Raw genomic sequence first — 19,752 nt, 5'->3', positions numbered from 1 at the left:
TGCTTAAAAATTTCTGACACAATACTTATAAGATATTGCCACTCAAAAATTAAATTGGTTGATGAATTACATATGTAGCCTGTTAAATCTCCTTAGAGTCTTAAAAATAATCTTTCATAAAGAAACTTTTTAAAAAAATATTTCTTAAGAACTTCCCATCTCTCTTAGACTGTTTTCTAGAAAGTTTTAGCTATGGAATTAATACTAATCTTCTTTCTCTGAAATCTCTGGGGAAAAAAAAATCCTCTTCTAAAATCCAGGGTCTATGCCAGACTTTGTCCTTCCACTATCATGAATTCCCAGTTATTTTAATCAATCCCTCCTCCAAAATTCTCATGATTTTAACTTAAGAATGTAGTGCCTTTTCTTCTGTGTGAAAACAAAGCATAATTTAAAGGTTTCTGAAGGATTTAAAAATCTTGTCTCATTTTGCTGTGGATATTAAGTCTAGCACTTTAGAAATGTGTCAGCTTTCCTTCTGAGTATTTTAATAAATTAGGGATGCTCTAAGGATAATTATAGTATTTTGAATAATTCTAACTCAGCTACAGCTAGTTATAGATATAGCTTATATTGTAAAGAAATATTAAGAGCTGAATATTTGAATTCTAAATCAGGCGGTAATCTTGGATTCTGTGAAAACTAGTCAGCAGAAAAGCACTCCTGAAAGAAAAGGAATTTGAAGTGCTTGCTAGCAATGGTGATAGAGAACCTTAAAAGGAAAAAGGAAAACTTAAAATTAGGTACAGAAGATCTAGACTAAGTACTTGGAAGGGGGAAATCATAATTGTATCCATAATCAAGAACGGATTTTTTTTCAGTGGTATTTCTACTGGAGGAAAGAGAAAAAAGGAAGAATCATCTTGGAAATACAAAGCAGCATCAGAGCAAAGTAACTGTAAAAGAGGAAGCTCAAGAATTTCATTTTGAAAAATGACAAAAATAAATGGTGGGGGAAGGAAACAAAAAAGGACCTAAAAGTAAAAAAGTAAACTTAGATTTCTTCTATGTGCTTCAATCTTGAAATGTGATGCCTAATATCACAAGAGTAGGGTTAAAGTCATCATGTCAAATTTGACTAGATAAGGTGTTAATATAATTTAATGCTACTGATTGAAAGTCTTTTCAAGTCTAGGAATGTGATCATATATTCAACAACCTAATCCATCCCTACTAACAGAATTGTCTTTCAACTTTTTAAAAAGTTCCTTGCCAAATATAAATTAGTTCATAAAGTGAAAACATATTGAAATAAATAATTTTATAGCTAAATTTTGAATTTTTAGGCTTTTAATAGAGAAAGAATATTACTTTAAGTGGCAATAATTAAAAATGGAATTAAATAAAATAGGAAAATATAAACCAGTAGAAAAAAATAATTGATCTAAAATATATAGAGAAATATATACATATATATAGATATTCACACATGTAAATACACATGAATGTAATTATATGTGTGCATATTGTACTTAAAATGATTATATTATTTGGTTTTCACCAGGATTTATTGAATATATAAATATTTTGATTATACTATTATGTAAAGTACAATGAAAAATAGGATAACTGTGTTTTTATGGAACATATATATAATTGCAGTATCAAAATATGCAAAACAAAAATATTATATAATTATAAAGAAAAAAAAAGAAAACAATATGAATGAGAAAGTCATAATAGTGTGGTAGATTATACACAATTCTGAGGATCCAAAAACTTACAATATATTTCCATCTCTGACAACAACTTGTGCACAAAGAATATTTACAAGAATATTTATGATCACTTTAGTTAACAATTACATATTTTTATTCTTAAAGCTTTTTATTTTCTAAATATATGCATAGATACTTTTCAACATTCCCCTGTGAAAAGCCTTGTAATCCAAATTTTTCTACTGGTTTATATTTTCCTAACGGTATGACTTTTCTTTTCTTACTTTGGATCTCTTTGCCTGTTTGGAAGCTGATATATTTTCACTTGGGAATTTCACCTTAACTTCACAGTGTTATAAGTTGAACCTCATGGGGCTTTCCCTGAGCTTTGGGTTTACCTATTTCCTCATGATAGCCATAGAAACCAGACTTTTACTTTCCAGAGATGAGAACTAATTCCTCCTGCTCATGCAGAATATAGGGAGAACTTTTAATTTATCAAATTGTTGGATCCCAACAATCAAACAATGGCCATGGCTACCTGTCCCCTTAAGCCCAGCCTGGGTCCCTAGTAACCGATCCCAAAGGGAACATATACATTGGGTACAGTTATCAATGGGGTTGGTATAATGTCACTCCGGGGACACCCGGAAACATGGGACTCTGTATCCCACATTTTGGAGTACCTTTAACCTAATAGATCAGTGGCCAGTTGCCAATTGTAGTTGGAGGAAGGAGCAAGGTTTATGGAAATGTCATTATGCCATCTTTGGGGGGGGGGCCTCCTTAGGGATGAGAGACCATTTTACATATTTTCAAGGGAACAACCTGCTCTAAAGGGTCATTATTGGATCTGTGGTTTAACTGCCTATACTCAACTACCTCTTAATTGGACAGGGATTTGTTATATTGGACCAAGGCCAAATGACATGGAAATCTAGTAAGAGAAATCACTAAGAACGTTAGGAAACTTGCTTGTGTTTCATGTACAGACTTGGACCTCACTGTTCAATACTTCTTGGTGGTCCTGGTTTGGGAAGCTGGTGGAAGCAGCTCCTTTGGCTTGGCCTTATAGCCCTTAGTGGTGTTATATTACTCCCTATCTGCAACTCATGAGGATAGTCAAGCCGAAGTCCGTTTATTAAAAAAAAAAAATCTTCACCTTTTACATACCCTCTGTTTATGTAATACACTGACACAATTATAGGATACTGCACATGCCCTAACTATAGGATACTGAGAATGTGGGATCACAAAAACAATTTTCTATTGTATGTAGATGTTCCCTTGTCACCTCAGGATAATTCTTCAAGCACAACACAGGTTGTCAAGCATCCTGCCTTCTCAGGAAGGCTGAGAGTCCTGTGGGGGGGAGGGAGGAAAGCCAAACCAGACACTGTCAGCAGTTTCTTTTTTTTTTTTTTTTTTTTTGTAGAGAAAAGCAAAGTTTATTGTACATTCTCATGAGAAGGGAGTCCCACTCCTCCAGCAGACAATGGAAGAGAGAAAGCACCTCCTGTGGGCAGGACAGCCCCTTTAATCCCTAAGGCAAAACACTCCCACCACTGACCCTCATCCTCATTGGCTGAGAGTCTTACATTCTAGTTGCAAGATCTGCCCATGAAATTGAACTTGACCAATAAGTACATAGTTGCCCATATTTGGCTAAAATAGGGAGGAGATATCATGAGAGGGGAACACAATTATGCCCTTGTATGTACTGGCTTCCAGGGACAGAATCTGTTGACAATTTCTGATAAAGCTGGAGGAGAAGGGCTGAGAATGATTAGCTGCTGCCTTATCATTATCACTCCATTATCATCTCAGTGAAACAAATCTTTTCTGTGCATTTTCTCAGTTTTCTTAGACTAAAAAAAATCATTTCACCCTCTTCTTTTGTCATCCAGAATTTGTTTTGATGTTTTATTTTTAAATTGTTTGGAGGGAAATTTTGGAAAGTTGAGGTTTGTTCTTGTCTTACTCCATTACCTTGACATAAACTAGCTGACTGAATCATTCAAGAGAACTTCAATATCTATAGATCACAGATTAATTGAATATTTCAGTATTCAAAAACTTCTTAAGAACTGTAACTTTGTTAGTAGAATGATATATTTTCTTGATTTCTACTCAGTTCTTGCTCAACATGTGTTGTCACATGGAGGTTAATGGATTTAAAAAAAATATTAGTTAATTCTTCAGATCTAAGTTGGATTACATGGAGAGAAGGGAAGAGAATAAGTATAGAAATAGCATCTGCTATGTGCTAGGCTCTTCTAAGAACTATTACAAATATGATCTCGTTGGATGCTTTCTTTGACCCTTTCCACATGTGAAATTTTTTTTTGATTGATTAAATAATTATATAACATAAAGCAATCTTATGTGTATTAAATATTATTTTTTAAAAATTATATAAATCTTAGTTCCTGATATCATGGAGTTCCTAATCTGAGAGAGAGAGAGAGAGAGTAGAATATATACAGAGGGACAAAGGATGAGTGTCTCTGAAGGCTGTATTTTGAGAGCCATTTGAGGCCAGGTCTGAAAGGGAGGATGTCATGAATATAATTTTTTTCTTGATTATCTCTTATTAGTAATAGAAATAGCTTATGTAATTTTGAACACAATGCCCTTTGAAGTAGTTATTTTGTAGGTCATATTTACTGTCTCTTCATTTTATACATTCAACTTCCAGAGGGATTTATTCACCTTTCAAAAGCTTCAAGCTATAATATAGTGTTCCTGTCACAGTGTAATGGTTATTTTTTATCCCACATAGTTCAAGGTATGAAGCCTAGGACAATGATATATTTTTCATTCTAAAGTTATTACTGGATTCTTCCCATATTTATAATTATAGAATAAGAAAGTTAAGAATAGACTTAATAACAATAGTCACATCCTACTTGGGGTTCATTTTTGTCATCTGAAAAATGAAGAGATTAAACTAAAAACTTCTAAGGTCCCTACCAGATCTAGCCCTATGAAAAATATGAATTTATAGAGTAGTTTGTAGATTGTAAAATACATTTTAGATGTCAATTCATTTAGGTATCATTAAATCTTATATTTATTTATTTATAAATCTTATAAGACAGGAATTACATGGATTGTTATCCCCATTTTTCTCCCAGAGGAACTAAGACACAGGAATGGCAATATATCTATTGTCAGAGAGCTGGTAGGTATCAGAGGTAGGTTTTAAATCCTGGATTTAAAGTAAGGAATACTGTGGGTTCATATTTCTGGCTACTATATTATTCTGCCTCTCAGTTTATGTCGGGCATATTTAACATAAAATGCTGCACATGTAGTTAGTTTCTAAAGCTACATACTTAGTCTCAGAGGACCCATTAAAAATTCATTGTCATGAAAATAGTTCAGTTTGTCAACTCATTGATCAAATGCCTACTAAATATAAGACCATATATTAGATTCTAGAAGTAAAATGATTAAATGAAAACACAATATAACAGCAAAAACACCACCACCTTTCTGTGCCTTCAAGGGTATTATTTTGCAAAGGAGATTTTCTTTTTCTTTTTTTTTTTTTTTTACTTTGGCATATTTACATGGATAGTGCATTTGGAGTGGGAAAAGAGATGGTCTTCAAGTACTTAGGCCAAATATCCTATCTGGATCCTTTCAATGACAAGTTTCTTGAAATTGTGCAAACTACCTCTTTAACACTAGTATTGTCACAGTGAGATTCCATGACTATGAATCATGGAATGCCAGAATCTTAAAAGAATCAAATTACTTATGACCCAAAGGGCAACAGAAAACAGCATAGTGAGTATAAGGAGAATATATATTCCTATTATTCATGACTTAAATATGACAAGTAGTATAAAATATAATAACTGAAGGAAAGGAAGGAAAAAATGGTGGGTTAGTTTTGTAATAAAAGTGAAAGACTGCAGATAAATCTCCCAAGAGTTACTTTGATACCTTTACATTATTAAAGGAACAAAAGGTCTCAAATATATCAGGTGGATTGTTTAAAGAATTTACATGGCAAAAATCTTGTACAAATAACATAATAGAAAATGTGAAGCTTCAAAAGAAAATGTGGAATAGGGTGTGGCTAAATGGATTTGACTACAAAATATGAACTGGGGATTTTTGTAGTTAAAAAGATCAATATTCATCCATCACATTATGTGATAGTCAAACTTTTAATGCAATTTTTAAAAAAAGGCATAGTGTTTAATATTATATAAATGAGGATTTCATTATTCTCGGCCTTTTTCAGAGTAAATATGGACAATTGTTTTCAGTTTCACTTTTTACATTTTAGGAAAGATGAATCATCTAATGAATGTTTAGTAGAGAATAACCAGGAATAAGGACTTTGATTTAGTACCTAATCTGAAGAAAAGTTGAATGACTAGAGATATTTAGCCTACAATAAAGTGAGAGGTTATTATTTAAGGATCTTTGACAACTGACTTGAAGCATATCTTATCATGAAAAAAGAGCATTTGATTTATTTTGATAGGCCAAAAGGAGCAGAACTAAGAGCAATGAATGGAAGACACAAAGAAAGTGACTCAAGCTAGATATAAGTAAATACCCTCTCACATTTAATTATCCAAGAGAGAATTGGGCTGCCTTAGGGAGAGTATAATCCTCAGCCACACTCTGCCAGGATAACTACTTTGCAATAATTTCAAGAGAGATTTTCAGATTAAAAAAACAAAAAAACCCAAATAAACAAATAAAACAAAAACAAAACAATAAAACCTCTAGATTTATTTTCAGTAAATTATATGTAATCCAGGCTACCATCAGCCATAGTTTTTAATAAGCATTCTTGTAAAGGACTATAACTGAGCAAATGCACTTGGATAATGGAGCAAGTGAGACTAATTGCCAATTGGACAATTCTCTATTAACATGTTTGAAGGATGACCTTCCCCAACTATTCTGTGCTGGTTTGATTGGTGGGTGTGGACAAAGAAGGGGAAATGACTTGTGTAGGTGGAGGAGGAGGAGGAAATTGAGGCATTCTCCTGGTGGAGAAGAAAGAGGAAGGAGGTGTGGAGATTGTTAGTTCTAATCCCCTGACCTTGACCTCAAAAGACCAAGAATAAGACTTTTGATTATTCTGACTCCACTGATTTCTGGGAAGACAGAGTTCCAGCATTTGGCGTCCAACGTGGACCAGGCACCCTACCTCCATTGAAGTCCTCTGGTGACCAGGATATTATGTGAGTATTCTAATAGACAAATAAGGAACTTACTTTGTTAAGGGCTAAACCAGAAATCTCTTATAGCTGAAATGGGGCAGATGTTAGCTAAAGACATTCCCTCAGCCTTTAGGACTCATGGTGAACCCAGTCTGGTGCCAGGTACTCCCAGCTCCTGAAGCAGCCACAGCAGCAGGCATTTGTGCCTCCTCTTTCTTCTCACTGTCATCATGACCTTCTTTTATGAATTCCTGAGCAGCTGGCCGGCTTCGATAGTTACAAGTACAGGGCTGTGGATACCAATCAACTCTCTTTGTATGTTATGCACCCGTTTTGGAATACTATAGTAAAGATTTTCCCTACATGGCTGGCTCTGAATTTGATAAACCTATCAGGCTTTCTGTTACTTGTATTCAATTTCTTACTTATGGCCTACTTTGATTCTGACTTTTTCTCATCAGCACCAGGTCAGAAACATGTACCTGGATGGGTATGGATTGTAGTGGGCATCCTTAACTTCGTTGCTTATACTCTAGATGGTATTGATAGAAAGCAAACTTGTAGAACCAACTCCCACACCCCTTTAGGAGAATTATTTGATCATGGGTTAGATAGTTGGTCATGTATTTACTTTGTAGTGACTGTATATTCCATCTTTGGACAGGGAACAATGGGCATTAGCGTTATTGTCTTATAGACTCTCTTATGGGTAATCTTGTTTTCTTTTATCCTGTCCCACTGGGAAAAATATAGTACAGGAATTCTCTTCTTGTCTTGGGGATATGGCATAAGCCAGGTGCCTATTTCTGTTGTCTACATAGTGACTGTGATTGTGGGAGTTGAGGCCTGGTATGAACCTTTCCTGTTTAATTTCATACATAGAGACCTATTCACTGCAATGATTATTGGGTGTGCAGCATGTGTGACTCTGACAATGAGTTTATATAACTTTTTCAAGGCCTACAGAAATAACACCTTGAAGCACAGTTCCATCTATGAAACAATGCTGCCCTTTTTTTCTCCATGCTGGCTTTTCATTCTGAGTACAAGTTGGGTCCTCTTGTCACCATCTGATATTTTAGAGACACATCCTAGACTTTTCTACTACATGGTTGGAACAGCTTTTGTCAACATCACATGTCTTATTGTGTGGCAGATGAGCGACACAAGATGCCAAACTTTGAATCTATTGCTTGTACTACTTGCCCTCGTTATTCTTTTGGTATACTTAGAATTATCTCCTCCTATGGAACCCATGCTTCTGTACTTACTAAGCATTATTATTATTTTGGCACATGTCCATTATGGAATACAAGTGCATTTGCTCAGTTCTAGCCCTTTACACATTCTACTATAATTAGGTTCATGATATGAGGAAGAAGGAAAATGGTTATTTGGGATTAAACAATTGATTATAGGGCTAAGCAATTAATTTAGGGAAATAGCCCTTCTTCTGAAAAGATATTTACAGCTAGATTTATCTCTGATTTTTATTCTTTTTTTGGTATGTATCAAATTTCAAAGAGAAAACAGAGGGATGATGGAATGCAAGAAAAGGCAGAACATTAAACAACTACCAATGACTTTGGGTACTCTAGGCAAGCAAACAGTATGTTCCACATGCTTCAGAAACTACAAGTAGTCTTTAATGAGTCCGATTCAAAAATTCATGTTTTTTTCTTACTTTATGAGGTATTTTGATTTTTCGCTCTTTTTGAGGAAAAATAAAGGTAACAATTTTGGATGATTGAAATTTTGTTTGTTTCTAAAGAATACTGGTCCTATCTGGTACAGAGTGGGGATAATGTGGGACAAAGATGAGTAGTTTCAGTAAAACATACACTTTGAAACAAAAGCATTTTGACAAATGTTTAACATCATGCACTCTCAAAAAGATTATGTAGTGATACTACTTTTAAGTTTAATTTCTGTTAGAAACATATATCCATTTTTTATGTATTAAACAATTTTTAATTTTTAAAAAACAAGCCCTGATTTATAATAATTTCTGAAGTGTAAATTCTCATATTGAAAATATAACAATTTTTTCCTTGTTAGCTTCTTCAGGCTGACATCAGTTAAACTTTTTTTTCTTTGAAGGGACTTTAGAATCCCTATGATTGAAACTATTCATTATAGAATTGTTTTTAATGTCATTGCCTCCATATATTCATCTTTCTCTGCTTTTTCTTTTTTTAATTGAGTTGAAAAATAATAGATTCTGCTCCAGCCCAGCCTTTTATCTTTACTCTGTATGCATTCCTCCATCTCAGATGTGTTTCTCATATAAAACATATTATAGGATTCTGGCTTTTAATCCACTCCAATATCCATTTCTTTTTCTTTCTTTCTTTCTTTTTTTTTTTTTTTGAGAGTTCATCACATTCACATTCACACTTAAAATAATTTAATCTATATTTCCTGACATCCTATTTTTCCCAAATGTAGTGTGCTTTCTAGAGCCCACAAGTTGTGGTGACAAAATATTTACTATGCTTTCTAGAGCCCACATGCTGGGATGTCAAAACATCATCCAGACTAGATTTCCAGAGGATCTTGGGACCAGCCGGAGTCCTTGGTCTTAGTGGATGGGTGATGAAGGCAGGAGGCTCACAAGGATGATCAAAGATGGAGTCTGTTTATTTCAAGTCTTTCAGCCTTTAAAAAATTTAATAAGATTACATCACTATAGCACACTGAGCATGGACCAATTGTAGAATCATTACATCACTACATCACCACTGCACAATGCATAAGTGCTAAGTTATGCATTGCATCACCCAATACACTGTACATGTGTTAACTATAAGCACCCTGCTATTGATATGGAAATGCCTCATTACTGTAAGTATCCCTTGCTTCAAGTAAAACATAGGTAGTCACACCCTCCCTGACTTCTCAGAAAGGGTAAGAGCACCAAAGAGGGGTGGTCATGCCCTTCCTGACTTCTCAGGAAGGCTGAGAGCACTTAGGGGAGAGGGGGAGCCAAACTAGACATTTTCAGCAGGTTCCCTCTGGGCTGAAGGGTCTTATACCTTACCCAGAGTTCCCCTGTAATGTTCTCATTTGGTTTTCTGGAGGTATTGGGACCAGCCTTCTATTCAGCAGGGCAACCACAACTAGAATAGCCAGGTGTTAAAGTCCAAAAGTCTTTATTGTCTCCTTGCCTGGTGCTCAGCTAATTTTCTCATGGCCTTCAGAAGGTACTTGGTTTCAGTGAGAAAGTGCAGGAGGACAGGCCACCAGGGTGGTGTGAGATGAAGTGAGTCTGAGTCCAAGCATTTGTGCTTCAGCCTCCAGCTACCACAAAGGTGGATGATGGAATGAATCTGTCTTTGTCTCCCAGTCTATATATTCCACACTGAGTATACACCAATCATTATATCACTAGGAAACCATTATTTGTTTTAAGCTTAAATCAATCATACTGAACTTAGAGAACTATTAATCACCATGCTAAACTAGACAACTATTGTATCCTCAATTTAATTTAGTACCTTGTAAGAATCCTTGTTTCAATTCAGAGTTCTGGCCCATAACATCTCCTGCTTTCTTTTGATTTAGAACATAAGGTGGTCATGATCTCTCTGACTTCTCAAGGAGGTGAGAACCCCAAAAAGGAGGTGATCATGCCTTCCCTGACTCCTCAAAAAAAGAGGTGATCACACCACCCCTGACATCTCAGGAAGGGAGATGAAAACCAAAGGAAAATGGGGAATTAAACCAGATTAGCGGATTTCTGAAGGGTCTCATTTGAAATAGGTATAATAAATTCATCAACATGGGAGGTATTACACAAACAGATAGTAACAGTCCAGTAGTGATGTAACAAACAACTTGAATAAAGATGAGGAATTATACATGTCCATAAGTCCTAGAAATAGTCCAAAACCAATCTATTGCCCATTACTTCATATGTCAGCAATTTAATGATTCCTGTAAGTATTGAAGTCTTGTATCAGTCTTATCATGTATCAGAGAAATCCAGTGATTCTTGTAGATTTTGAAGTCCTGCAACAGTCTTATCAACAATTTTTGATCTCAGGGAATCCAATGATTCCTGCTGGTTTTAAAGTCCTGTAACAATCTCATTATCAGCCATGTTCTTTCAGTGTTTCTTAGGTCTTCTCCTTTGTTTTGAGGTTTTTTTCTGTTTTTCTGTCTCTCTCCAATGGACAAGGTGAATACAGCTCATTGGCACCCCTCTGATTCCTTCTCCATCTGTAGAGATACAAGCAAACCCTCTTCCCCAAGAGTTAACCTATTTGTTCCTTTCCATTCACCACTTTCTGGATCTCTCCACATCACCTGACAAGTATCTAAAGATAATGGAGCTGCTCACATTGGACACTACCCTTCTGGTGGGTTATAAAACCTGTCTGCTGGAGACAGTGCATCTCCATTAAAAATTGAAAAAGCAATTAATAGTATAAAGGCCTAAGTTTAGAAGTTCTCTAGGGTTACCTGTGGCTCCCCTTCCTTTTGTTTTTGGAGGAGTGTTTTGATGTCTCTGTTTATCCTCTCTACTATTGCCTGTCTTTGAGGATTAAAGGTATGCTAGAGGTGTGTAAAATCTTTTACTGTGCACAAAAGTGTACAAAATCTTTAGATGTATATGCAGGTCCATTATCTATTTTATTTCTTGTGGCACACCCATAATTGCAAAAGCTTGAATAAGGAATTCAGGGATTTGTTGGGCTGTCCCTTTTTCTGCTATTATTGTAAAAGTAAATCCTGAAAAGGTGTCGACCACAACATGGATAAAAGACAGATGGCCAAAAGATTTATAATAGGTCACATCTGTTTGACAAATTTCCTTGGGTCTCAAACCACAAAAGTTCTTCCCTGGAGGGAGTTTAGGAGCATGAAAAGCAAGGCAAGCTGTATAGGCCTTTACTATGCTCCTAGCTTCCTCTTTTGTTATCCCAAATTGCAAACATAAAGCTAGAGCAGCCCGATTATAGTTAAAATGAGATTCTTGGGTTGCCTGAAATAAAGGAGTATTGGCTAACATGGTAAGAAGGCTATTTGCCTTTGAATTTCCATAAACAATAGGCCCTGGAAGTCCACTATGAGAGTGGACATGCAATATATAAATTTTACCTGGATGCTTTCTCACTTGCTCTTGAAGTTTCTTAAAGAGCTGATACATATTAGAAGCTACAAATTTTATTTGGGTTGTGGCAATTCTTTTTACTACACCTACTGAATAGGCTGAATCAGATATTATTTTTATATCTCCTGAATAATAATTAAGAGCTAGCATGATTGCAAACAATTCATTCTTCTAAAAAGGAATTTTGACTACTCTCTTTATACTTAAATCATGACAGTACATAGAACAAGTGTTATGTTTGGATGCATCTGTAAAGATAGTTGTTCCTTTAACAGGAATGTTAGAAATGTTTTCTTCAAAAATTCATGGCTAATTATGTAATAGCTGGGTTATGTTTAAAGGAGGCCAGTGTGTAAAATTTGAAGCCTTGGCCAGTAAATTTTGTCACTCTGGGATGGTTTCACAGCATACATTAATTTGTGCATTGGTATAGAAGTGTATATCTTGTCAGATCTTTTCCCAGATAATTGTGCTGCTTGCTTAATGCGTTTAATTAAATTCTAGCCACAAGCACTGGTAAGGAGTAAAGCTTTGTTCTGGTTGTGCTGGAAAATTCACTCACTCTATCACACTGTCTCCTTGATGAAGGACTACTGTGAATGCCTCTTTTGTAGTAAAAATTGATATTTTTGAGTGACTCTCTCAAGCACATTGGATAAAGCCAGTTCAACTTCTCTCAAAGCCTCTTGAGGTTTTTTTTTTTTTTTTTTTTGTAAGCTGGTGTGATGAGTCTAAAGCAGTGTCTTCCCTTAAAATGTCATGTAATAGTTATAATTGATAGGCAGTTAACCCTAAGATTGGATACATCCATTGGATATCTCCTATCAATTTCTGAAAGTCATTTAAAGTATTCAACTTCTTTGTTTTTAAAGAAAGTTTTTGTACTGTAAGTACCTTAGGATATACTTCATATCCTAAATATTGGAATGGAAAATGTCTTTGAATTTTTATGGGGTTATATACCATTGAGAGTTCCTTAATGTTTCTGTGGTCTTTTGTAGACATGCTTCTATTTGTTCCTCAGATGCACACCACAAGATATCATCTATGTAATTTAACAATATAACTTTTGGAAATGCTTTTTTTACAGGAGTAAGAGCAGCAGCCATATACATTTGACACATAATAGGGCAATTTTTCATTCCCTGTTGTTATGGGCCAGAACTATGAACTTGGAAGAAAGGATTCTTACAAGGTATTAACTAAGTGGAATTAATAGAAACAATGGTTATCTAGTTTAGCATAGTTCAGTATGATTGATTTAATCTTACAACAAATAATAGTTTTTTTGAGTGATATAATAATTGCTTTTTACTCAGTGTGGACCATATAAGCAGGGACTGAGAGCCACAGAGGAGAAGCTTTCAGAGGGCAGAGAAGACAAGCAGGAGCTCAAGCTCTCAGAAACAAGGACAGACATTCATCTGATCTTCAATCAGGTCACTGGTGGCAGGCTCTCCTCCTACATTTCTCCTCTGAGACCAAGGCCTGTTTGAAAGGCTCTCCAGAAAGCTGTCCAGCTTCAGGAAGGAGATAATACAGAATCTGGACTCTAAGAAAACTAAGCAAACCTCAGGAAAGGAGACAAAACTTTGAAAGAGATAATAAAGAATTTGGATTTTAACCTCTGGCTACTCTTGTGATTACTGAGCTGAAAAGAAGACCCCCCCAGAGACCCCAAGAAAACCTAACCAGAGAACATTACACTCTGTGGCAAAACTGTCCATTCTAATCTTTTATAAGGCTCAGCTAAATTAACACTGAGCACTGAAAAGGCAAATCTTTTCATATCCTCCTTATCCAGAGGAATGGAATAGAAACAATCCTTAATGTCTATAATCCAAAGAAGACATTCCATAGGCAATTGAGTAGTTGATGGAAGTCCAGGCTAAAGATTTTCCATAGTTTCTATCTATTCATTCACTTTTCTCAAATCAGTCAACATCTTCCATTTTCCAATTTTATTTTTTTGTAGCAAATACTGGGGAATTCCAAGGACTTAGAGAAGGTTGTAAACATCCTTGGTGAAGTTGTTCCTGTACTATATCTAATAAGGCCTAAATTTTTTCACTTGGTAAGGACCGCTGCTCTACCCACACTGATGTATCTGTTTTCCATTGAATGGGAACAGGTGAGAATTCTGGCAGTACTTCAACAGCAGCCCTCCTTAAAAGGCCAGAGTATTCAATTGTAATGCTAACTGTTGTAAGATGTCTCTTCCCCACAAATTGAAGATGACTTTTTTAACTACAAAAGGAATAAAAACTCTTGTCTTATCTTCAGATTTCCATCTCAAAGGAATAGCACTAATTTCAGCTGCGATTGATCCTCTTGTGCCAGACATATGGGTATCTGCTGTAATCTTTGGCCACTGACTGGGCCAATTGGCACCTCTACTGAGTGTATAATCTGCACCCATGTCTGCACACCCTTTCAGTGGTATGTCATTTACATAGATAGTGAGCATAGGATGGTCAGCTGTAACAGTTGCAGTTCACAATATTCCTGGATTCTGTTGTTGGGAATCAAAATCTGGGTAAGTTTCACCAAATTGCACATCAGGAATATGTATTAGGAGGCTTGATGCTAGCACTTCTCCCAGGTGATATATCACACATTGCCTGCCTATATTAATGACAGGAATATTAGTTTCACATTACCCAGGTTCCCAAATAAGAATATGGATACACACTTGTTTTGTAAGCACTCTCTGGAGGTGAAATGGTCAAGCCAACTGTGTATGGAGATAAGAGGTCTATAGGATAGACAGGGACAGGTTTTAGCTCTCCAGAGGATATTCAGTAGTCCACTACATATAACTCTATTTTCACCTAATGTCAATCCCTTCCCAAACAGGTTGCTTCTCCACTGACAGATCATGTTGTGTAACACTGTAACTCGAGGTGTAACAGTGGCTGCTATCATGCCACAAGTGTTTTTTGCCTGGGGCCCTGGAGCCAAGCCCCATCTCTCCTAATGAGCACATAAGAGGTGGGCAAAACTGCTTCATGGGGGTGTTGATGATGTCATTGTTCCTTCCACTACTCCTCCTCCTCTTCCTCCTCCTCTTTTTCCTCTTCCTCTGGTTAGGAAAGTGGAGTTGAAGGAGGAGGGTCATGTACACAGATGCAGACAGAATTGAAACAAAGCTTTCTTTGAATGTGAAAAGCACCACACCCCTTTGTAATGTCAGGCTAGCTCTCTGGTTAGCCTTGGAATCATCCTGAAGCTGATCAAAGATAGAGTCTGGACTCTGGAGTGTGGAGCCTGAAGTCTTTTCTATGGCTGAGATCACCATGGATGAGAGAAAGTAAGAGAAAGAGAGAGAGAGAGAGAGAGAGAGAAAGAGAGAGAGAGAGAGAGAGAGAGAGAGAGAGAGAGAGAGAGAGAGAGATTTTAAATACTCCTTTAAATACTCCAGTACAATCATGTCATTACCTCACACAGAGCTTGTCCAACCACACTTGAGCCATTTGTCAGGAGAGATCACATCACCTTATTGCCTTAAATATATGTACTTGACTAGAGTGAATACATCAATAGCTAGAGAATTGTTATCTCATCAACTATATTGAGTCTTAAGTATTCCTTTTTGGAGTTCTAGCCCTCCACATCCTTTCTCATCAGCAAGGTACTTAATAGACTTAATTCTTTTTCTGGCCAACTGACCATGGTACTTAAGATACTTAACTCTTTTCTCTACAAAATGGCCCTGCCCTGAAGATCAAGCAAATGAACAAGCAAAATGAATCAGCAAAATGCTAAAAAAAAAAAAAAAAAAAAAAAAAGAAGAGTCTTCCTTAGCTCTGCCCTATGTGCTGTACTCTCTGGGGCTTTGAGCACCAACTCTCTCCTTGTTTTTCTCCTCCGACATCCTTCTCTGGCTGTCCAAGTTGAAATCTTTCGATGTTTTCAAACTTGTAGAATTCCTTAAAACAAGTTTTAACCCATTGTATTCAGTTGGTTCTCCCACTAACTTCCACCTCTCTGGCTCTAATCTGGCTTCCTTAAAAAGCCAAGGAAACATGACCACCTGAGCACCTAAGAACCCATTGATTTGCTTTTGAGTTACTAACAAACCTTGCTTCTCTGTTAACCTAATTAAGCATGCTTCATACTTCACTCTAGAGGGAGGTTCATTTCTTACCATCTGCCTCATTTTGGCTGAAAAACAAGAGTGACTAATTTAGTCTTTACTGTGGATTTGGATTTTCTCAATTATTACTTCATTTTCTGATGGTAGAATATCAGATTAGGCTTTCTTGATGATTTTTTGAAAGATGTGCTGGCTCTTTTTTTTTTTTTTTTTTTTTTTTTTTCCCACAGTGGTTTTCAGATAGTTCACCAATTTTTAGATTGTCTCTCCTAGATCAATTTTTCAGTTTAGTTGTTTTTCCAATGAGGTAGTTTACATTTTCTTCTAATTTTTCATTAAAAAAAATCATTTTATTGATACTTGATGTCTCAGTCACTTACTTTCATTTTTCCAAATCTAATTTACAGTGAATTTATTTTCAGTTTTATTTTTTAACCTCCTTTTGCATTTGGCCAATTGTACTCTTAAAGGAGTTGGTTTCTTCGGTGGATTTCTCCCCCTCCCCCCATTTCATCAAGTTCATTTTTAAGATTTTTTTTTTTTTTACAATTTCACCAAATTTATGTTTTAAGAATGTATTTTCTTCTGTATCTTTTTTTCCATTTTGACAAATGTATTTTGAAGTTCATTTATTCAGTCAAGATGTTGCTTTTTTTTCCCCTCCAACCTATCATATCTTTCTTGCATAGTACTTATTTATTATCCCCATTTTTCTTCTATGTCTTTTAAGATCCTTTTTGAACTCTTTCAAGAGAACCTTTTGAGCTGGAGTCTAATTCATCTTCCCCTTTGAGTAATCACCTAAAGGCATTTTGGCTTTTTTGGGTGGTTGTCCTTTTCTGGGTCTTTATTCTTGTTTTCCCTGTCTCCATAGTAGCTTCTCTATGGTCAGAGCTCTTTTTTGCTTTATTCCTTATTTTTAAAAGTTGAGATCTGCTCCCAGAGAACAGGGCATATTGTTCTGGAGTTCCTCTGAAGGGCAACAGATACTTCTTACTGACTGCAGCTGAAGCTGGTGGTGCTGTAGGCTTTTCCACAGAGCCAAGTGAACTGGCCAAGTCATCCTATCATACTGGGGCCCAGGCTCACAATTTGCCCTTTGGTAGCTGAATTGGTGGTCTTACAGATAGTATGCATATCACTGGTCTTCTGAAGTAGGGCAGAGTAGCCAACACTGCTGTATTTTGGCTAAAAGCCTCTAGTTAATTCCTCATGTCGCATTCTGGGCAGTGTTCCCCTCTGTTCAATTGAGACAGACATTTTCTGAAGTCCTTCCAAAAGATCTTAAGCTAGAAAATTACTACACTCCAAATATTTGTGAGTTATGTTACTCCAAAATCAATTCAAAATATTGTTATGGTATTGATTCTGAGGGAGCTGGGGAGAGCTCAGGCAATGTGCTGTCTGCTCTCTACCATCTTGGTTCTTATTCCTATTATATGCTTTAAAAAGCAAGCTTTTTGAAATGGTAATTTCTGTTTACATATAAATTGCTCTGTATTCAGAAATGCTTATTGTCTGTGTGTTAATTGAGAATATTAAAATATAATTTTTTGGTAAATGAGACATTGAGGGTAGATTATAGAGATAGAGGCTTTACTAGAGATTGACCTGTAAATTTATTAGTATGGGAGTCTTTCCCTAATAGGTCTTGATTTATAATTTCATCATTAATATTTTTTTTTTTTTTGTGACAGAGGAAACTTTCTCTAAAGTTTTGCTAGAGTGCTTGACATATTTTCTGCAATTTATTAGTGTGAAAAAGAAACCTTGAAAACCAAAAGTTTAAGATTAAGTGACTTGAATCTTACCTTTAAATCTCACTAGCTGTATAATAATAAGCATGTCACTTAATTTTTCTAAGCCTTAATTTCCTTATCCCCAAATTGGGAATGATAATTTTATTAGTTTTTATAAAGTCATTCTAAGATGCAAATGCTTGTAGATGATACTTTCTAAAATTTTGGCAGCTGAGAGAAGCTAAACAATGGAATGATACCTTTATATGTGGTTAAAAGGAAGAATTTTTGATTAAATTTTAAACATGGTTGTAGGTACATGTCAAATATATCAATAAATTGATTTAAATTTAAATAAAGATGGTGGAGTGAATAAAATAGGAAGCATCTAGAGGGGATGAGGAAAAGAACACAAAATTAGCATATTAAAGAAAAGTAATATTTCTTTGGCTAAAAATAACTGAAGTAGAAAAGAATTTATGGGGATTCAAAGAAAAGGAAGAGAGACATGAACAAAATTCAGTTTTTAGTACTATACAGTTCATTAAAATTCATTTCAAAGATAGTCAGTGGAGAGTTCTGGGGGTGGAACCACAATGGTAGAGTAAAGGCAGCAAGCTTCTTGAGCTATCCAAGTTTCCCTCAAAAACTGGTTGAAACCAAGCCTCTGAATAGAGTCTGAGGGAATGGAACCACCCTCAAGCTCAAGATATTTTGGAAAAACTTCAAAAAAAGTCAGTCTCATTGATGTGAAAAGGTTGTTCATTCCCGCTCAGATTCACTGTGGGAAAGCTAGTGAGAAGCAGTTCAGCAAACAAGACCCTTAGTCCTGGCTCACTAGAGAAGCAAATCAGTGATGCAGCTTCCAATCTCAGTTCAGAAGGCAAATTATAGGAAACTCTGAAAAGAGAAAGCAAAAGATACCTGTTACAAACACAAAGGGCCTCTGTGCTCAAAGTCAAGACTCAGAACTTCACAGCTTGGGAAAGTGACCCCTTTACCCCAGACGCAGAGCTCAAGCATAAAAGTAAAAGAGAAAATATCAAATGAAAAGGGAAAAAATGAGCAAGAAATGGAAAACAACCTTGAACATAGAAATCTACTAGGGTAACAGGGCAAATCAAAACACCAACTCAGATAAGGACAAATATGGAAAAATATATCAAAGAATGACAGGATTGGTCTCATGCTGGAACTCTGTCTTCCCCAAAATCAGCTGGAGTCAGGATCACTAAACATCTTTATTCTTGAACTTTTACGGTCAAGGTCCGGGAGTTAGGTCTAGCAATCTCACACACAGCTTCCTCCCTTAAACTCCAGGAGAGACTAACTAAGCATCAGAGTCTCAATTTCCTCTTCTTCCTCCTACTCCTCCCACACACGTCACTTCCCCCTCTTTGTACCACCAATTAAGTCAGCACAGAATAGCTGGGGAGGGTCAACCTTCAAACAAGTTAATAGGGAACCTTCCAATTGGCAATTAGTCTCAAGTGCTCCATTATCCAAGTGCATTTGCTCAGTTCTAGCCCTTTACAGTCTCAAGATCAAAAAGCTTTCTTGGAAGTAATCATAAAGGCAAATAAGAGAGGCAGAAGAAAAAAATAATAAAGGAAATGAAAGGTATGCATGAGGGAGTCAATAGATTAGAAAGGCAGGAAAAAGGGATGGAAGAAAACAAGTTTTTTCCCTTCCTCCCCCAACCCCCTCCCCCAGATGGCAAGCAGTCTTATATATGTTAAATATATTACAGTATATTCTAGATACAATATATGTGTGTAGACCCGAATTTTTTGTTGCACAGGAAGAATTGGATTCAGAAGGCAAAAATAACAGTTTACATTAATTTCCCAGTGTTCCTTTTCTGGATGTAGCTGGTTCTGTCCATCATTAATCAATTGGAATTGGATTAGCTCTTCTCTATGTTGAAGAAATCCACTTCCATCAGCAT

The 19,752-nt window shown here is 36.0% G+C and overlaps 1 protein-coding gene across 1 annotated transcript; it reads left to right on the top strand.

The window, feature by feature from the left end:
- Positions 1 to 7,083: 7,083 nt before the first annotated feature.
- On the top strand, positions 7,084 to 15,690 carry LOC141551299 (ethanolaminephosphotransferase 1-like). Its single transcript, XM_074282790.1, is given in 3 exon segments — positions 7,084 to 7,099; positions 7,102 to 8,168; positions 15,601 to 15,690. Coding segments are annotated over 3 exon segments (1,173 nt in total).
- Positions 15,691 to 19,752: the final 4,062 nt, after the last annotated feature.

The sequence above is a fragment of the Sminthopsis crassicaudata genome, chromosome 1 (genome assembly GCF_048593235.1).
Source record: "Sminthopsis crassicaudata isolate SCR6 chromosome 1, ASM4859323v1, whole genome shotgun sequence".
In the NCBI taxonomy this organism is placed as follows: Eukaryota; Metazoa; Chordata; class Mammalia; order Dasyuromorphia; family Dasyuridae; genus Sminthopsis; species Sminthopsis crassicaudata.
This window is presented reverse-complemented; position numbering and strand designations above follow the sequence as displayed.